At 45.1% G+C, this 19311-nt stretch overlaps 1 protein-coding gene across 2 annotated transcripts in view; it reads left to right on the forward strand.

The window, feature by feature from the left end:
* faf1 (Fas (TNFRSF6) associated factor 1) overlaps positions 1-17401 on the forward strand; it is a 55654-nt gene extending 38253 nt beyond the window's left edge. For both annotated transcript variants that reach the window (XM_076153215.1, XM_076153214.1), the window contains exons 15-20: positions 2109-2245; positions 2484-2572; positions 5962-6042; positions 6373-6450; positions 10029-10244; positions 16321-17401. In XM_076153215.1, the coding sequence (XP_076009330.1) occupies positions 2109-2245; positions 2484-2572; positions 5962-6042; positions 6373-6450; positions 10029-10244; positions 16321-16404 (685 nt within the window). In that variant the 3' untranslated portion in view covers positions 16405-17401. The remainder of the gene's footprint in view (positions 1-2108; positions 2246-2483; positions 2573-5961; positions 6043-6372; positions 6451-10028; positions 10245-16320) is intronic.
* The last annotated feature ends 1910 nt before the right edge of the window (positions 17402-19311 follow it).

The following is a 19311-nucleotide window of genomic DNA, read 5'->3' on the forward strand; positions in this document are numbered from 1 at the left end:
TCAATCACACAGACTGTTAAATAGGTGTCCTGATTGTGTGTGTGTGCGTGTAATGAACCTGCTGCTCTTGGTATGTGTCTGTTGCATAGCTCTCTGAATTCTCACAGAGTTCCAGTGAAGTGATTAATTATGCATGAATGTAGTTCTGCTGATTGAATGTTGTACTCTCGTGACACATTGCAAATATTGAAACTATCAGTAGATAAACCAATGGGATTCTTAGCTGAAGTGTCTGGACTCATACGTGGGCGGATCTGTTCCATGCGCTTGGCTTCTCCTTTTGACGCACGCTGAGCTGAAAACATGATTAATGTTTGACAGGAGAAAAAGTCATTTTCAAATCACAACATGTCCGTGTCTGCTCTGAAACAAAGTGTGTCTGACACAGTGAGCCAGTGGAGCATCCGGTTCCCATACAGGTAGCTGGCACAAACATTCCCTGCAGTGCTACTGTACTAGTCTGACTCATCAGCTGCTCAGTGGAGCAACTGTCAGTTCTATGCTGATTTAATGGTGTTCACAAACATGTCTGATGTGAAGACATCCAGTGTGACAGTCCAGAGAAACATTAACTGTTTTAGATGCCATGATAGATGGAGATGAGGTGAGTGACAAATTAGATTCTGACACTCCCATCTCAAATCTATCAAACTAAAGCCTTAAGCTTGTTGTAGTTGAATGTTTGTTCGGTTCAAGCAACATTTAGTTTCCCTGAAGGTTTCTTAAAGGCCACTTCTCTTGTTCAGACTTGGCTACATTCTTCTCTGTGTTATATTCTGGCTGGATAGACCTGTGCTGAACTCTTCCCCTCAGCTCTTTGACTAGCTTAACTTCCTCCTGCTGTCTGTCTGCTGTGCCACACTTGTTCTGAATGTGTGTTTTTATTAAGTTCTTTATCGTCGTCTTCATCATTTATCTCTTCCATCGGGATTGAGGCAACAGGCTGAATTTAGCTCCAACCGTTTGTGTGTGTCTCTAATGACAATTTTCACTCTGGACTGACTCTTTTACATTTGAAATAGAAAGCAAAGCAGGTTGGCTTGCACTTGATGGGAGATTTAAGATTGGGTTACCCTTCAAGTTAGTGCCCATTGTTCCCCAGCCTTTCATTACAGGTTAGAGTTTCCCTGTGAGCTATTGTTATGGACTGGCTGGGTCGGGGTTTGAACAGGGATGGGTGTCGGGGACAGAATGACCTCTGGGATTTTGGGTACCCAACGTCTTCCTGGGAAGACATAGGTCACTCAAAGATCAACATTTGGACACGTTTCATTTAAGTAAGTCCTCAATCATATTACAATCCATGCTGCTTCAGGTCAATTGTTTTTATCCTTCTGGTATCTGTTATCTAAAAAGTCCAACGACGAACTGAAGTGCTTTATTTTCAGTTGTGAAACTCTGCAAGTTCGCTGGGTGTTGGTTTGCTGTTTTAATGAGTTACACCCCCCTCTCAGACCCCGTGCCTGCCATCCATCTTCCTCCTCTGACCTGCCGTACCGCCATCCATTCCATTACTTCTCCATTTTACCAGCCAGTTATTAAAGTAGATCTAGGTCTGAGAAAAAGCTAATCTATATTTGCATTCAGTCTATAGCAATTCATTAATATTATGACATTTACCGCAAGCTCGACAGGGCCCCGGCTGCCTGCTACCCTTTTTCCCTCCCTGAAATGTTAATTTAAAAAGTTCTGTCTTTGTAATGGAATAAGAAATCCTCTCAATGCCCTATCAATTCTGAGCATCTGGTGAGGAATACTAATTCATCTGCAGCTCCGATTGCGATAGCATGTCACTCTGATGGAATACCAAAAAGCAGGAATGGGTTTCAAGTCCCTAACGCCATCAGATGTATGTATTTCTCTTGCATCCTGCTGTGCATCTGAAAGGATGTTGTTTATTCATCCCTGTCCACATTTTTAAACGTGTCAGTCTTTGTGTGTTTGTGCTTTGTGTGTTCACATGCCTCTAAGTATTTTTTTGTTTGTTTTGTTTTTAATTTGTGAAATTCTAGGCTGGGCAAAATGCATTCAGTGACACTAACAATGATTAAGGGAATTAAATAGAAAGGAAAATGAGTTTGAATGGGATTGATTTCTCTGTCTTTCAGACTACTAACCATGTGTACGAGACACTTTGGCAGCGTGGTGGCACAGACTATACGGACGTACAAGACAGATCAGTTCCCTCTGCTCCTTATAGTCATGGGGAAACGAACGTCCAATGAAGTTTTAAATGTTATTCAAGGTAATTATCAATCTAAGTTCTTTTGATCATGATGTCATTTACTGTATAACTATGTGTGTATCTAACACCTCACGCTGCACTGTGTCGTATCTGGAGGCCCCCAGCATGTGTTAGTGTTAAATGCATACATTCAGTTACAAATGCTGGGAGGCTTTAAATAACAAGCTTGCATATAAGTTTGTGCTTTAAAAATGATAAATGTTCGTATTGCTTGTTTTTAATTTTTCTTTTTTGCCAGGCAATTCAACAGTGGATGAGTTGATGATGAGGTTAATGGGCGCAATGGAGATCTTCACAGCACAGCAACAAGAGGACATCAAAGACGAGGTGAGGTTTCTGCTAAACTGTTCCCTTGATTACTATTTGTGTTGCCTTTCAGCAGAGGTATGCTTCTGGACATGCATGATTCAACCTAGGGCTCAAATCAGAGTTACAAACTTAAGTGGACCATGTTATTTGGACCACTTCATCGAAAGATTTGAGGGGAAAGTTGAACTCTTGCCCCGTGTTGATTGTTAACATCCATGTGATGTCCTCCCCCTATTTTTAAGAAAATAAAAATCCATATGAGGTTAGGAAATGGCCTTGTTGTGCCATTAAAGAAAACAACCTTTGGTCAGCTGTGCCCTGGTCTGCCTCAGAGATAAAGAGCAACATGCTGGGACGTATCAGGCTTAGATAAACTGCCGCCTATTTGAAATGACAAGCAGAGAATACTGAACAGTGTGTGCAGAGACGAGGGACAACACAACTCACCCCGGTCCTATTTAGTTCTAGTGTACTGTGCCAACTCCAGCCTTTGGTCTTTGAATAGTTACGGGACGCACACCCGTTTCCCATTTACGTCAGTGTGTAGGCAGCACTGTGCAACTCTGTGTCTGTCGACTACCTCTTTTAATCCAATACAAAGTGGACAAACATCAGTGAGGGGCTACACTCCTCAGAATAAAGCCAGGGAACAATGGTGTCGCTCTTTCATGTCTGAAACGGGAATGTGGAACATGAAAGTGCGATCCCCTCACTGTCAGACAGTCACCTGACCCACTTTGCTGCATCTTTGTCACTGTTGGAGTTTGCTCTTCCTTTAACAATATGTTTACTCAGTGACATCAAACAAGAAATAGAATGACACACTATGTTTTTAACCAGACAGACAGTTCTATAGAACTCTGTAATCTTTCTGCACTCTGGGTCTGTTTCTTAACTTAAGGTCCTTTGGGGAATGACTGTGTTTTAACTTATTTTTGATTATTTTTTTGAGGCAATTGTGTGTTTTCTGTTTTCATTTTAACGGTAGCAACACTCTCAGCCACCTCTGTATATTGTATTAGAAGTTGCATTGTTTTGGAATAGTTGTTTATAGTCAAGCAAGCACAGATTGAATTAGAAAACTCCATAATGCAAAGGTTCATGTCGTTAACCAAGACTTGTGATCGAATGCAGCAGTTCATACTTCACATATTACTCATACTTGCTCATAAAACACTTTGTCCTAACCTCCCTGTTCACACACCTTTCGCTTTTTTGACTACTGTATCTACAGAAAGCCTGTCACACCGCGTTAGGATGTTACCACTCAGTCAGCCGACCAGCAAGTCAAAATCATACGCTGTCTGTGTGAGAGTGATCACGTCTGAGTCATGGGAACTATGCTTAAGGAGTGTTGTCGCACGAAGCCTCGTGCTCAGACTGCAAGGGTTATTATGATTGAGTGACAGCTATTCTCTCTTTTGTCATTGCTAGTCATCCAGATTAACCATGCAGTAACCGTTCTCATCATACTTCAGATATATGAAATTATTAATAACAAAGAGCAAGTATGCAAATGTATCGGCTCAGGTTGCATGAGTCATGATGTGTTGGTTCACCTCCTTCCTCTGCATGCTGCTCTAAAGTCATTTCAGTGATTGCTTGAGAGTTTATAATTTTAAAAAGTGTCCTTCAGGTGCTTTCCTCACCTTCAATGAAACTACACACTGCTGGCTCTCTTCCCCTTTACCATCTTCACCCACGACCCCTAACCCCACCCTCATGATGTATATGAAGTAGCAATAACTTTAGGTAATTATTACCTGATTGATTCATGACGTCATTACCAACTCATGATGTCATTCACAGCTGTGGCAGGGGTGGCTTTCCATTCAACCGCTACTATCATTTGGTAATGTAAATAAAGTAATATAAATGAAATGAAAGCCCCCCTATGCACATACAAGGCCGCTGAGCAATGTTCCAGGCAGGTTTGATGCTTTGGTTACTTGTTTTTGTGTGTTCAGGAAGAAGCAGACACATTGTATTAGTTGTGGTCCAGGTTCATTTGTGGTCTTCAAAATGTTTTCAAAATGTATTCTTCACTGCAGCCATTCTCAGACACACACACACACCTTTTGTCATCTTTCTGCTCTCGTCCTTTTCTGTCTGTTAACCCCCCACCCCACACACACACACACCCAGACATTCCACTCCGACAGTCACCTCTTTCTGTCTGTTTGGAAATGGAGCAGCTGGTCAACCACGTCCTGACTTAAACCAACCGGCCTGGCTGCTTCATCATTCCTATGGCCGTCTGTGTTTTAGTTTAGTGAAGCATAAGTGACTAACTATCTGCGTCTGTCTGTGCCAGGTCATCATACAGGCTTTTAGTGTGAAGAGTCGCCGCAGACATTTTAAAGAAATTAGAATAATTCATAATCAAATACATAAAAATGTAAGTATTTGGCCCCAGCTGTATTTGAAACAGCATTACCCTAACCTGTGACTCCCAAAATGGGATGTTTTGACCCTTTGACCGAGAATCAAATGCTCACCAAGGAAGGTTTTTGTTTTGACAACAAAAATATTTTCAGCAGTTTCTTTTTCCCTTCAGACATAAAGGTTAAAGGCTGTGCACTTCCTCTGCTGTGTGTGAGTGGCGATGTCATGCCATATTATTCTTTGGCTTTGTGTCCGGTGCACAAGGCATTCAAAGCAGTTGTTACGCATTTGAAAACACATGACAATGGCTTAAAATGACTATCAAACATGAATTGCTATGTGAATCTGTTGCGTGTTTGGGTCCAGTGCATTGAAGACGGCCACTTTTGATGCCATTGTGCCACCGGACCATTCTTTTACAGTTTCCTTTCAACGCGCACCATTATGCAGACCAACAGCACAAATGTATCCTTTGCATTTTCAGATTCTATACAACAGCACAAACTATCTCTTTTCTTAGCCTCGGCCTGGCTGCACATTAGCCCTCTGATCATTACAATAAGCTTACTATGCCACATCCGGGCTGGCACACAGCATGGGCCTTCAGAAAATGGAAAACTAATGGCTGTGTGCTGTTAGCACAATGGACACACGTATTTAGTCCCTGTCTTTGTGGCCACAGCAGGTAGGTAGAGAAAGGCCGCCTGTCCCCCTCTCCTCTTCAAACAGGAAAAGAGGGAGAGTGAATAATAGAGAAAGGGACGGTGAAACTGAGATGGAGAAACATAAAAGAAGCTCAGGCTCTGTTAAATGACAGCCAGGTCAGGATGAATTCCTCTTTGGTGCTACTCTTTCATACCTATGTTTGTACATAACCACACTTGACGTGAAGCATTTTCTTTTGCTCTGCTCTATTCTGGGTCCCACGCCCGGCGCTTTGGCCTAGATGTTTTGTCCTTGTATATGTTGTATTATGTCGTCAGCTAATGGGCCCCTCGTTCTTACCCCCTGTTTCTACGCAGGATGAGCGTGAAGCAAGGGAGATGGTGAAGAGAGAACAGGACGAGGCCTACCGTATCTCCCTAGAGGCGGACCGGAAGAAGGTATACCCAAAATATATTTGAATACTCTTCCATTAAAGCAGCGTCAACAAATTCAATGGATAAATGAAGTGGCATCTTTCCTCTACATTGTGAATAAAGCAGAATTTATAGATGATGTGTGTTGTAGCCTTTATCATTGGCTGGGCATTCTAGAGTTAAATCAGGATGCAACACTGGATTAGGTTCACTAATTAAAGTTCAATAAGAAGTGGTCAAAGCAAACTGCCGACCTGTGAGAAACTCAAACACAGAATTCAGCATTGATTTCCACCAGGCTAACGTTGCTTTTACACGGGATGAAGTTTGAGGGTAATTTTCATTCTGTTTCAGAGAGAAGCCCAAGAGAGAGAAGAGGCCGAGCAGGTTCGCCTGCAACAGATGAAGAAGGAACAGGAAGACGAGAAGGAGGTGAGGAGGCCAGACAATGCAAACCACTCAAAACTATTATTCCAACCTTTTCCATGGAAGGCATCACAGTAACTTTTGTCCACACAGCATGTAGTCTACTTTACAGAAACATCAAGACTCCAAGGAATGAATTTCAGGAGTGGTTGGAAAAATGAATTAACTTTTTTTTTGTTGCCTGACTTCTATTATTGTATACTAGTAAAGTAGTGACCTCACACAAACCGTCAGTCTGTTTTAGGCTTACAGTCAATAATGATGTAATTAGATTGTGGTATTGGTAAAGCCTGTGAGTTGCTTGTGTAGGTGAACAAGCATACAGCTGCACAGTAGGCTAAAATATCATAATTACAGTCGGGGCCCATCCCTGTAAATGTCACCTTTCATACACACATTGTTCTATTTAACTGCTGTAAATTGGTACAGCACACAGCCTCGTATTGAAATCCAAGTGAACAATAGAGCAGGGCAATTCATATGCACAGGCGTGTGCACAAACACACACAACCTAAGCAAACACATACATTCACTGAAAAACAATTATAGTATGTGGAGAGGGCCCACAAACACACACAGGCAGACACACTGTCACGCATACAGGAAAACAATAATTGTCTGTGAGGATGGCACCAATGTTGTAAAACAGTCTATAGTAATACAGTGTAGTCGGCGTGGATTGTTGTTTACTCAGCAGCAGTGCGCCTCAGGGCACTGAGAGGTATCAGGTGACCCGGCTCACTCAGGTGATTTGTCACTTAAGTTAAACAGACCGACAGACAAAAGACCCCGGGCCAGGCCGCCTTAATTATATCACTGTAGTTCACTAACCAAACTGTGTATGCACGATTGTGTGTTTTAAATAACAATGGCCCACCGTGACCCCGAGCTACCCAAGTCTATCACTGCTCTCTACCTGAGGTCAGGGTTTCCATGGTTTCTCCTGTGCCTACAGACTAGCGTGGTGCTTGTGCTACAGTTGAGATAATCACACACACACACACACATGTGGGCCAGCAGCAGCTGCTGGACCTGGACAGAGCTGACTGGACAGTAAATGACTGAACTGCTAGTCAGAGAGTCAGACGATCCTGTAACCATGAAACTGAAGTCATTTGGTGTCAAATGTAACCTGATCCTTCTTTATATGGATCAGATATCATAACACTATGAGGGAAGTCGTCTCCATGCTTATCCTCACTAAACATTCTGAGTTTGTTACTTTAAATCCAATCCAAGATTTTCCAATCTTTGAAGCCAAAATTATTGCAATTCCTTACAGTAATACTTTACAGTGAAAATAACGCCATGATCTCAATCAAGCACAGCACGGAGTCCCTTATTGACTAAACATTTCTTAGTGGAAAGATAATTGCTTCTAAAGTCGACCTTTGACCCAGCAGATATTAGTTTTGTTGGTATAATTTAAATATTCTAATTAGTTTCCATTCTTTTTCTTCTTCTGAATCCAAATCATCAGGGCAGTGAGCCATTTCCTCCAAAAATGTTCTGTCTTTTGTTTTCTATTATTTATTAAGTATTTGCAGCCTTATATTAAAGGATGCGTGTGTGCCAGATGCATATCTTCTGCATTTTAATCAGCAAATAACAAAATACCTCAAAATTGACATCTTTCAGGGCTCCAGCTCCGTTTGAGTGCTGAACTAGGAGACGTACTTTCTTCTTTAATCCTCCAGTGTTATAGGACTAAACATATCTTTATTTTATATAATTCTACATAATCTTCACTCAGGTAATCCCCAACATATTATAGTAAAATCACAGTGGCGTTTATAGAATTATATTAAATGATTTATATTATTTATCTCTCATTTTCACCTTGCAGAGAGCTTAAGTGGATAATTCTGCATTGTAACACTCAGCAGCTATTCGATACCAACCCTTTGAGTTGAGACGGTAAAAAAACAAAACAATAACAACACAACAATTGCATCTTTGAGCTCACGTTCGCTTTTTGTTTTCAGTTTTCCACAGTTTTCAGCTGAGCCTTGCAAAGCTGTAACCTAGTATGAGACAGAAACTGCAGACACAAACAAAAACACCGGCAGCCCTCAGAGAACGGACAATGCTAGTGGGAACACTTTCTCTGTGATTTTGTGCCTTTGTGCAAAGAAGAGGCAGATGAAAGGAGGAGAGTGAACCGAGGGAGGGAGCATTGTGCATGTGTGTTTCATGTGCCTTTGTGGGCTGACATTACTATTTACCACCTTCGGGGGGTCTTAGCATACAGTTGTGTGGCTGTCAGGTGCACCTCTCCCTTCCCCCAGTCGTCTGTTTGCTTTCTGTGGTTAGCGAGCGGAGCAGGAGAGGCGGGTAAATGGACGGATAGATGCCTCTGATTATTTGTGCGGAGCAGCCTGGGGCCCCGGGCTCGGCCAGACGTGTGTCCTGTGGTTTCTTTAGGGACGCTGCCTCTCACTTGTGTGGGTGTTTATGCTTGTGTGTGCGGTTGACTGTCTCTCTGTGCCCACCACCACACGCACACTCTGTCTGTTATTTGTGTGTGTGTGTTAGTTTGTCCCCGGGGGCCCTTTTAACTCAGTCAGCATCAGCTCTTATACCTGAGGGAGCTGATAGCGGAGCGGCACGCGCCCTACCCTGCCCACCCAACACCAGAAGCTGCTAATGAGCTACTGTTGTACACTCTTATGAAATATAATTGCATTATGGTGTGTAAATAAAGCCAGGGCATGTTGTCACAGCATATGCTCCCCGGCTGGCCAAACAGGAACAACAAGCCGGGGAGGGAATGAGGTGAGGGGCAGGAGCAGAGAGAAGAGGAGGACTCCAGGGAGAGGCTGGAGCTCTGAACACAGGAAGGGTGATTAGCCCTGCAGGTGAACACGACAGTTGATGGCTGCCTGTTGTACCAACAAATACCGCACTCACTGTGGACAATCGGCCCTAATGTAGTGTGAGAGTAAAGGATATGAGAGGGGTCGATGTCCTCCAGAAGTCCACAGACTCGGCCTCAGATCTGACTGAATGAGTGGAAAGAGGCAGCAGCAGCACACTTGGCTGTTTTTAGCATGCTGACATGCTACTTGGCAACCTTTTGAGCTATGCCAGGCATCAGGGAGCCGGGTGAGAAACAGGGCAGCTAATTTAATAACATTCTCGGGACAACAAGAAGGTCCTTTAATTAATGTGAGGTAACAGTGCTGCAATCACAACGGAGAAACAACTTTCCATCTCGTCTGTCGTAGTGTGTCTGTCTTCATCGTCAGCAGTGTCACTGCTGAATTATGGGTTTTAACTGAGTCTAAACTCAAAGAGGAAGTGTTCAGTTATTAAGGAAACATTTTGCCATTTGAAATCAGTTGCGCCAAATTTACTCACAAGTAAAATTGATCACTTATTTTCTATAATTTGTTTTTGTTATTGTCTAAAATAGCTGAACTTGTCCCACTCCTACTGTAAAACCCTGCCCTGATGCTGTCCTTAATTCCAGTATATTCCATTCTCAGTGGTTACTGAAGGAGTCCCCAACATGTTTGCACAGCTCTGGACACACTTTGTGAGGTCGCTCTGTAGTGATGTCTTTGTGCCAACCTTTCTTCCAGGCGATCCGCTTGTCGTTGGAGCAGGCCCTACCACCAGAGCCCGAAGAGGAGGCGGGGGAACAAATCAGCAAACTGCGCATCCGCACACCGAGCGGCCAGTTTGTGGAGCGGCGTTTCCTTGGCAGCTGTAAGCTTCAGGTCCTCTTTGACTTTGTGGCCTCCAAGGGATTCCCCTTCGACGAGTTCAAGCTCCTAACCACCTTCCCTCGTAGAAATGTGAGTGGCAAACACACACACACACACACACACACACACATGCACGCACAAAACAACTGGCGGCGTTTGCAGATATGATACCTATGATAAGTGCAAGAAGACAAGCGAAGCCATTTTCACCTAAACAGGAGTTGGATCCTCTTGACCCCCCTCTGTCGGCGTGATAAATGTGTTCCTACACAGACAATCAGCAGTAACTCCCCCCCCCCACCCTCTCTCTCTCTCTCTGCGGGAGAGATCCACAGCTGTAATTGGCGTTTCCATCTGGGCCTGAACTCTGCTGTGTGTGACCTCAGGCCACAGCTGTGAGTGTAAGAGGACAGGAGAGGACTGATGATGATGATGATGATGATGTTTGTTTCTCTTATTGTTTTGCTCTTTTAATTTGGTATCTGTTTGGGCGGCGCAGGTGTGTGGGTGCCTTTGTTTACTTGTACCTGTGACGGGGCGAGTTAAGCCAACAGTAAATCCCTGCACCTGCGCACATGTTTAATTCAGTGGTGAATATTAATTAGTATCGGCCCGTAGTGAATCAGTACACTATGGCTGTTAGGATACAGTTGTCAGCACTAACAGTAGTATTCTCTATGGCTCTTGCGCGGAACCTTCTGCAGCACCCAGCCAGCTCCAATCCGTCATTAGAGGGCTCGGCGGCTGCGTCCTGTGGTAGCTAGCTAATGAGCACTGTTTTAACCACCGGCTTAATTAGCCATGCTGCTGGAAACAAAACGGGATTTCCATTAATCAAGAGAGGAGTGCATGCAGAGGGGTGGGCGGTAGTGGTTACATGGAGGTGTGTGTCGTATGTGTGTGTGTGCGCGGGTAGGCTTGCCCAGGCAGTGTGCCGCCGTAGTCTGTAGAGACCGCTGGGGCGCAAACACCTCAAACTAACACACACATTAACGCGTTGCTCACACTCCTCATTCGTCACAATCACACATCAACACATGCACAAATATTTTCAAGCAAACACATGCCCCACTCACAACTTTGTCACTTAAAGGATTCACAGTTGTCTCTTTATAATCAAGAGTAAACATGTGTTTGAGACAGAGATAAAGATGTGTCTGCATCGCAGATGAAATTCCGGCAGAAACAGGATGGGAGGATTAGGGGGCTAGAGAAGAGAGGAGAGGATGGTGACTGCAGAACGGCAAGGAGGGGAACAGAGAAGACAAAAGCTTAAACAAAGAAGATTTAATCAGAGAAACAGTCTGAGAGAGGAGGATAGAGACGACAAGTGATGGGAGATATTAAAAAAAAGAAGATGGGAGATAATTCCAAAAAACAAAAAGGCAGGAGATTTGGGGCGAGCGAGGCGGGAAGCAGAGGAGTGGCGGTGCCAGTATGAGGCTGTGAACACAGGCCCCTGTCTAATCCTGCAGCTCTGTGTTGTAATTAAATGAGAGGGAGCATAGAGAGGCTCCATCCCGTCCAGACGCTCTCGCTGTTGCTCTGCCAGGATCAGAGGATAGAGGATAGACCACTATTGCATTTGTAATACAGCACAACTGTTGAAACCTTCTTTCCCTTTTTTTACTGGTTTTCCCGCGGCTTAATGTGGTGTCACTCTTTCTCTTGTTCTCTCCCTCGCCGTCGCCTCACTTCTCTCCGGGCGCCGTCGCCTCACCGGGAACCGCGAGGTAACGAGTTCGCAGAGGAGCGCCGGTCAGGGACGATCGGCTCCTTTTGACCCTTTGAGATGAAACGGCCGAGCCCAGTCAGACGTCCGTCTCTCCTTTTCCTCCGCCACCTTCCCCCCCGCTCTGCCAATAAGTGTCTATTAGTCTCCAGTTTTGGATTGAGTCTCTTCCTCAACATTTGGTATCAGTGGCTTATCTCTTCAGCACTACAGCAGGCCTTACACTGGCATCATTTGTACTAGGCTTAGCCGTGCTCAGGGAACTAACCCTTCCTCCGTCTCCATGACTGTCAGTGAGTTTGAGAAAGGGGGGAGGTGTGTGTGTGTGTGTGTCTGTTGGGGGACTTTTAGTGTTTCAGTTTTCCGCTTTCTGTTGAAGAATGTCCTCTCCTGCCTGTGATTGTGGTGGAGCACATGTGGAGGCCCGGTGATACTGGACCCCCTCTGGCCGTCCCCTTAATCCATCTCGCAGCTCCTTGGCCGATTCGGCGGCGGCGATTCTTAGACAAAACCTAAGATGCAGGGAAAATAAACAAAGCGGCCCAAATTGGTTTTACATCTGTGAGACTGCTGTGTTTTATTTTTGATGCCCTATCTGAAAGAGTCCTAAACGCAGGAAGCAGCAGAGGCCTTTATTTTGGCGGTGGCTTCATTCATGGACGCGTTCTTATCACCGTCGCGCTGCTACATGCACCTGCGTATCACACACACACGCACACACACACACACACACACACACACACACACACACACACACACACACACACACACACACACACACACACACACACACACACACACACACACACACACACACACACTCTGACCGGTATCCTCCTGATCTCTGCGTTAAAAAGCTGCCGTCTTTGTGATCGTCCCCCAAGGGAACGCCGCCCCCCCCCCCTTCCTCTCTTCCCTCCACTTTTCCCTCCTTCCCTCTCCCTTTTCCCTCCTCTTTCCTCTCCCCCTCTCCCCCTCCTCTCCATCTCTCAGAATTTCACTTTTCCTTGTAGCATCTCCATGTGACTTTTCTCTCTCTCTCTTCCAACTCTTTCTCCTTTTTCCAGCCCAGTTTGGATTTTCTCTCCACGCTCGCTCTCCCCCTTTCTCTCTCCCTTTCTCTCTCCTTCTTTATTCCCCATTTTTCCTCCTCTGCTTCCCTCTCCCTCCCCCCCCTCCCCTCCCCTGGTCCAGTCTGTGCACATTTCCCTTTGAAGTGCCGTATTGGGCTCTGTTCTTTTCTGTTCACGCCCCGGCGCTATGTGTTGTCATCGCTCCTGGCAGCAGATAATGATCTCCCACTGCTTTTGTAATTGGCCAAATAAACACTTGACAACACTAGTTTAAAACAGACAAGTTATTTGGTTTTAATTAACATAGTGGAGCCTGTAATGGCTTCATTAAAAATGCGTTATTTCAGCTGCACGTTTGATTATGTTGGAAGCAAGCATCTTGATGGCCCGTGTTTATTTTCCCTTTCTTCTCTTTCACCGCTCCGTGTCGATCCGTGTGTTTCATTCATTTGAAGCGAGTGACTTTAACTTCTGCTATTTATTTTAAACTTCACTCTGAGAGCAAATTAGTGAACCGTTTGATAATAATTACACAGGTTGACATTAGCTAATTATTTTATTTACGATTTTTTTTTTCCCAGGGAAAGAAAAGATAAAATATCAAAAAGGCAAAGAGACGCCATCTGTCTTTTTATTTGTTTCCAGCTTTTAAAAATTTGGCTTTGTGGTGTTGAGCTCCTTCATCATCATATTTTAATTCAGGCACGCCGAATTGAATTCCGCTCTCATGCAGTCAATGATGCACTTTTTAATTAACGGATGAGGCCGCGCCGATGCATCGAGACCAGTTCCATTTTTTAATTAGCAGCCCGGCAACTCGCTAATTCAACAAGTAACCGATTGATTTGATCTAAATTGGTCGATTGAAGCGTATTGACTCAAGGTTAAGGAGAAACGGCACAGCAGAGAGGGAGATTGTGTCAGTCTTGTGTATGGATGTATGTATGTATGTATGCATGGCTGTGTGTGGGCACAGGAGGAGCGGCGGCGGCTTAGGCAGAGCAGAGGAAAAACAACAGCTTTGTTTGTTGACAGATGCCTCCGTGCTTATGGTCTGTTAATTGGATAACAATGTAAACAATCACCGATGGCGCTCGTCTCCTGTGTCAGTGTGGCATCTTGTTTCCCTACTTTCTTTCTCAGAGTCAGATGCTGCTCCTCTCCGTTGTTCCTCCCCGGTGCGCCCTCCGTGCACAGCGAGCGCCACCCCGCATCCAAATTCGCACACGCACACACACTCGCTCACACGCTACACCACACCCCAAAGCTTCATTTACTCCTACCTGATGCTGTGGTGTCATAACAGCCTGTCGGGTTCATTAGCATGGCAGCCATTTGCGACGCGGCGCTCCTGAGGTGGCAAAGAGAACTAAGCTCGTCGCCCCTCACCGTTGGGATGGGATATGTTTTGCAGAAAACACATACACACACACTCACACATACACACACACCCCCACACACCATTTTTACCTCTCAATCGTGGCATATCGGCCCCCCTGCGGTGTCACTCAGCAGTTGAGGAGGTGAGGGCCATACGGTTGCTGTAGCAGCCCCTCCCCGCCCGCACCAGCCTCCACGGGCCCCCGCTGACAAGTCAAGAGTCTAAATGACACGTGGAAATGAGGACAAGGAGATGAAAGACGTGGAGTCAAAAGAGGCCAGGGTGCACATGGTGTGACATTTCCAAACACCCTTGGGAGTTGCATAGGTTGTCTGATGGCGCTCTGTCCTCTTAATGTCTCTGCCCTTCTTATCTCAGCTCCTCTCTCCCACCTCCTCCTCTCAAAGCCCCAGCAGCCCCCAGCTTTAGCAGGTTCACATGGTTCATAAAGTTTGTCTGGTTACACTTTTCATCATGTGGAGTGTTTGTTTCTACAGATGCGTGCCACTGTTTTAGAGCCAAGTTCGCTGATTCAGATTTGTTCTCACCGCCGTGTAAATATAAAGTAACACTCCTCATAACACCCTCATAAGCCCCAGCATTTTAACCTTATTTGACATTAACACTTACCAGGTACACGTGCCTGCAATGGAACACATGCCTCTAAAAGCTTCTTTTCATATTTAGAGATTTAGTTAGATATAAATAAGGTCACTCAGGGTCCATTCAAAGGTCCACAGACCGAGTTTGGACATCATTTACCCAAAGACATCATCACATTTTGTAAAATTGCTGGAGTAACAATTGTTAAAGCTTTAGTGACAGTATCAGGTCTAACCTACGTTACTCCTATTTTTTACATGTTTGCCCCTTACAGCGAGCAGAATGCCTCTAGTGTAAATGATTATAATGTAATCAACCGTTCTGAACAAATGTGTGAATTGAATCAATTAACATGTATGATTGATGGATAGAATTATGAAACGCTGACAAAATGATGGCGGTGGTGTGGGAGTTAAAAGAAAGCTTTTATATGAGAATGATAAATCAGTGAATCAGTGTATTGTGAGTGTGTGTCCTTCACATTCAGAGAGCAGGCGGGGTTGTCGGTCAGTTCATGGTCAGGGTTCACATTTCATGCCCAACAATAAAGAGGAAGGTCGACCTTCACTTTGCTAGGCTCGCCCTTTGACCTTCTCCGCCAGGTACGAGGGAGGGGGGGCAGGCGGGGGGAGCTTGGTTGGTTATCTGACCTCGGAGCGTTAATCAGAGGGGCGCGCACACAACAGCCCTCAGATAAGCCCCCGGACACACCTCGGTGTCTCACCACCTCGCAGCCCCAATCAGCCCAGGTGTTAGGTCGGCCCGCTGTAACACAACCCCGCCGGTGATTAGCTCACATAAGCTAAGAGGCCCACCGGGGGGGGGGGCAGAAAGAGAGCGAGTCAGTTTATCCTGTTGGACAAAGTGCAGGTCAGACCCCCCTCATGTCCACACACAGATCCTGATCAGCTGCATTGTGGGTGGCATTACATCATGCCTGTGTTTCAGCTGAAGTATTACATTTGCCCTTATTAGCCATTAATATACAAACACACACACACTTACACACACACATTTAAAGCGCTTTTCCAGCTCATACACACTCTCCCTCTCTCTCTCTCAGCTTCAGCAGCTCGTTCTGCTGCGGAGTCTTTTTAAGAAAACAAACTGATGGTCCTGGTCGGGGAAACTGAGATCTGGTTGCTCACATTACTGCCCCGACTTCTTTTAAACATTATGTTAGAATAATACACATACAGTCTCACACACACATTTAAGCTGCTTAAGTGTCCCGGAAGGCAGGACACAAGCGTCCAACCAGACAGTATTATTGTGTCCTAGTACCTCTCCAACTACTTGTGGTTTGAAGTATTTCCTTTCTGAATCGTCCTTTTCTGTGTCATTAATCTAACTGTGTGTGTGTCCGTCCCTTCACAGATCACCCAGTTGGATCCAGGGTCCACTCTGCTGGAGGCCAAGTTGTTCCCACAGGAGACGCTCTTCCTGGAAGCGAGAGAATAGGAAGCGGCCGAGGGGGGACTGACTGACTGATGAACTGGCTGGGCACACACTAGTCAACAAGCATGAGCCTAGTCTGGGCCTACTCACACACACACACACACACACACACACACACACACACACACACACACACACACACACACACACACACACACATAAAAACACGCACACACACACACACGCGCACACAAACAGGAACACACACACACACACACCACCGTCTCAAACACACTGGCATGGACATCCAGTGACACACAAGTGCAAGTAAGCTTCACTGCTCTCGGCCTGGTCGTGGTACATGAATGCGTTAAGTGTACACGTATTGCACAGAGGAGCAAAGACAGTATCACAAGCACACAGCCAATCACCCTCCCTCCCTCCCTCCCTCCCTCCCTCCCCCCCCCCCCAGTCACCCACTTTACCACAAAACCCTGACTGCTGTGTCTGGGTTCCCTCTTCCCCTCGACACAGAACACAACACAGTAGGATAAAACATTGTTGTTACAGAAAAAATGGCGGACTCATCCCCTCCCACCTTCAACCCACCAAGGCTGCTTTTTTTAGAACATGTTTTTTTGTGTTTGAAATAAAGAAATGCTAAAAAAAAATAGAAAAAAGAATTGATAAGTAAAATGAACAACAGGAAGAGGCGTCGCCCTGAGAAGATCGTCTCTGCCCGTGTTTGCCCCTCCCCCTTCTACCTGCCACCCAGCACCCAGTGACTCCACCTGTGCACCCACCAACACCCCCACCCCCCTGCCCTCCCTCCCTCCCTCCCTCCATCCATCCGTTCTTCAGGGGGACAGGGCAAGCGTCCCTCATCCTCCTCCTTTCCCCCCATCACTGGTTTTAAACATCGACTGATCCACAAGCCAACCGACTGCTCAGTTGTTCAGTTTCTTTTTTTTCTTTTTTTTTTCTTGATCCTTTTTAAGTTTGATGCTGTATTAGTTTTAGTTTGATATACATTATATAAAATATATGAATATGAACATCAGTTTGTCTCGGCCAGCAAATCTGTTACACGCACACACACACACACACAATTTCATTATGAATATCAATCTTCACTTTAATGGGTTGTCTCATTTGTCATAATGCTATTTAAGGTGGAATGGGAGGATTTGGGGTCTTAAAGATTGTCATTTTTGCACAACATGGCTCATTAAAGTTTTCCAAAAGTTTCAACCAAAAGACACAAATTTAATTTTTTTTTAAGTTTAAATCTGCTGACAGCGCGCTCTGTCTTCCTCTGTCTTCATAAACACTAAAAAGATTTAAACGGCGCCACCTTAAACCAAACCTCCCTTCACGTTAAACTTCCCTGTATGAACGTCATCAAAACGATTACCGGCAAACATTACCTCACACAAACCTGTTAGTAAACTTGCGCTAAACTAGCGTTTGTCATATTGCCCCTCACACACACACCACCTGGTTATATCGGCTCACACCGCAGCTAATTTCCTGCCGGCGGTGAGGAGAGATCACACAGGCTTAGCCTCCATCTGCAGCGGGGCCAAGTTAGAGAACCAGCAGGGCGAAGCACTGAGCGCCTTCCTCATCGATACACACACTCAACACACTGTGTTGTGACTTAGTATTTGCCCTTCACACTAGTGATGAATCATGGAGGAGCGACGCTGTAGCATGGGACTGCAGTTGTTTACGTTACTAAGCTCGGTACATCGCTGAGGAGAGGAGGCTTCCTTCATGTTCATCACTTTTAATGTAATATAAGTAAAAATTATTTTTTAAATAGTTCCAGATTCAAATTTTAACCGTAATTATTTATGACCAGGGGCTATTAAGTGTGAGTGTGTGTGTCTGTGTGTCAGCTTTCTCACGCGATGGTAAGTAACAGCTCAGTCAGCCTCACTTCCAATTCGGTTATGCATGGCTCAAAGGCACAGAGTCACATCCTCGTTGTGTTTATTCAGAATAAGTCGAAACCACCTGATGGACTCTGTGTTCATTTATTTGCAGCTTTCTGTTAAGAAATGATTTAACCACACGGTCATTCTGAATCCTTAAATGGGACTTATGACAGATCAGGAGGCTTCTGCTGCTGCTGAGGTGCGTGTGTGTGTGCAAGCAGAGAGAGAGAGAGAGAGAGAGAGAGAGAGCTCAGGGCGAGGGCGAGGTAAGAGCCGAGTGTGTGTTTATGCGTGAGACAGGTGCATCATGGCTCATCTGTCAGTGTGTGTCTCCATCAGGGACACAGCAGTGTGAGCTGACACTTCCTCCCATGCAGCCGCGTGACCGTGATGCGTTCAGGCACTCTGAATCCTCCGTCAGGCCCGATGATCCTCCGCTCGCACCTGAGCAGACTTGTTTTGTTTCGGTGCTGACAGTCAGCTGGGCTCTTACCTGTGTGAGCACCGTGACAGATTGTGGAACAGATTCTGCTCTCAAACTCATTTGTGTTCTTGTTTAACTTTAACAATTAAGAGATTGAAGTCAAGAGTAGAACGATGAAGAGAAGTAAAGAAGAGGGTTTTAAAGGAGGATTCCATCAGTTTACACATCAGATTCAGTGTGACGTCATAGAGGTCTGACTTTACACATCTCTGTAATTTCACTAAAGCCTCTCTGTCCTTGTCACATGCCAAATAGTGCTCCCATATGACTAACACACTGGATTTGAGGCTTGAAATTGGTGGAGTGCACCTTTAATGGAGCTCAGCACACTTCTACTGTGACACATCTGCTGTTTTCATGTTTGACTTCATGTGAGATGGACGCAGACACAAAGCATTCAGACATAAAGGCTGTGGACACTTTATTAGTTTGATTGTGTACTTTTAAAATTTGTATTGTGTGTGCGTTTGTGTGTTTGTGTGTTTGTGTAACATAAGCACCAGCTGTTCTTTGACATATCAGTCAAACTTAAGTTGGATGTCTTAA

The sequence above is a fragment of the Genypterus blacodes genome, unplaced genomic scaffold, assembly GCF_046128005.1.
Source record: "Genypterus blacodes isolate CSIRO-AG114 ecotype Tasmania unplaced genomic scaffold, CSIRO-AGI_Gbla_v1 ptg000058l_1, whole genome shotgun sequence".
In the NCBI taxonomy this organism is placed as follows: Eukaryota; Metazoa; Chordata; class Actinopteri; order Ophidiiformes; family Ophidiidae; genus Genypterus; species Genypterus blacodes.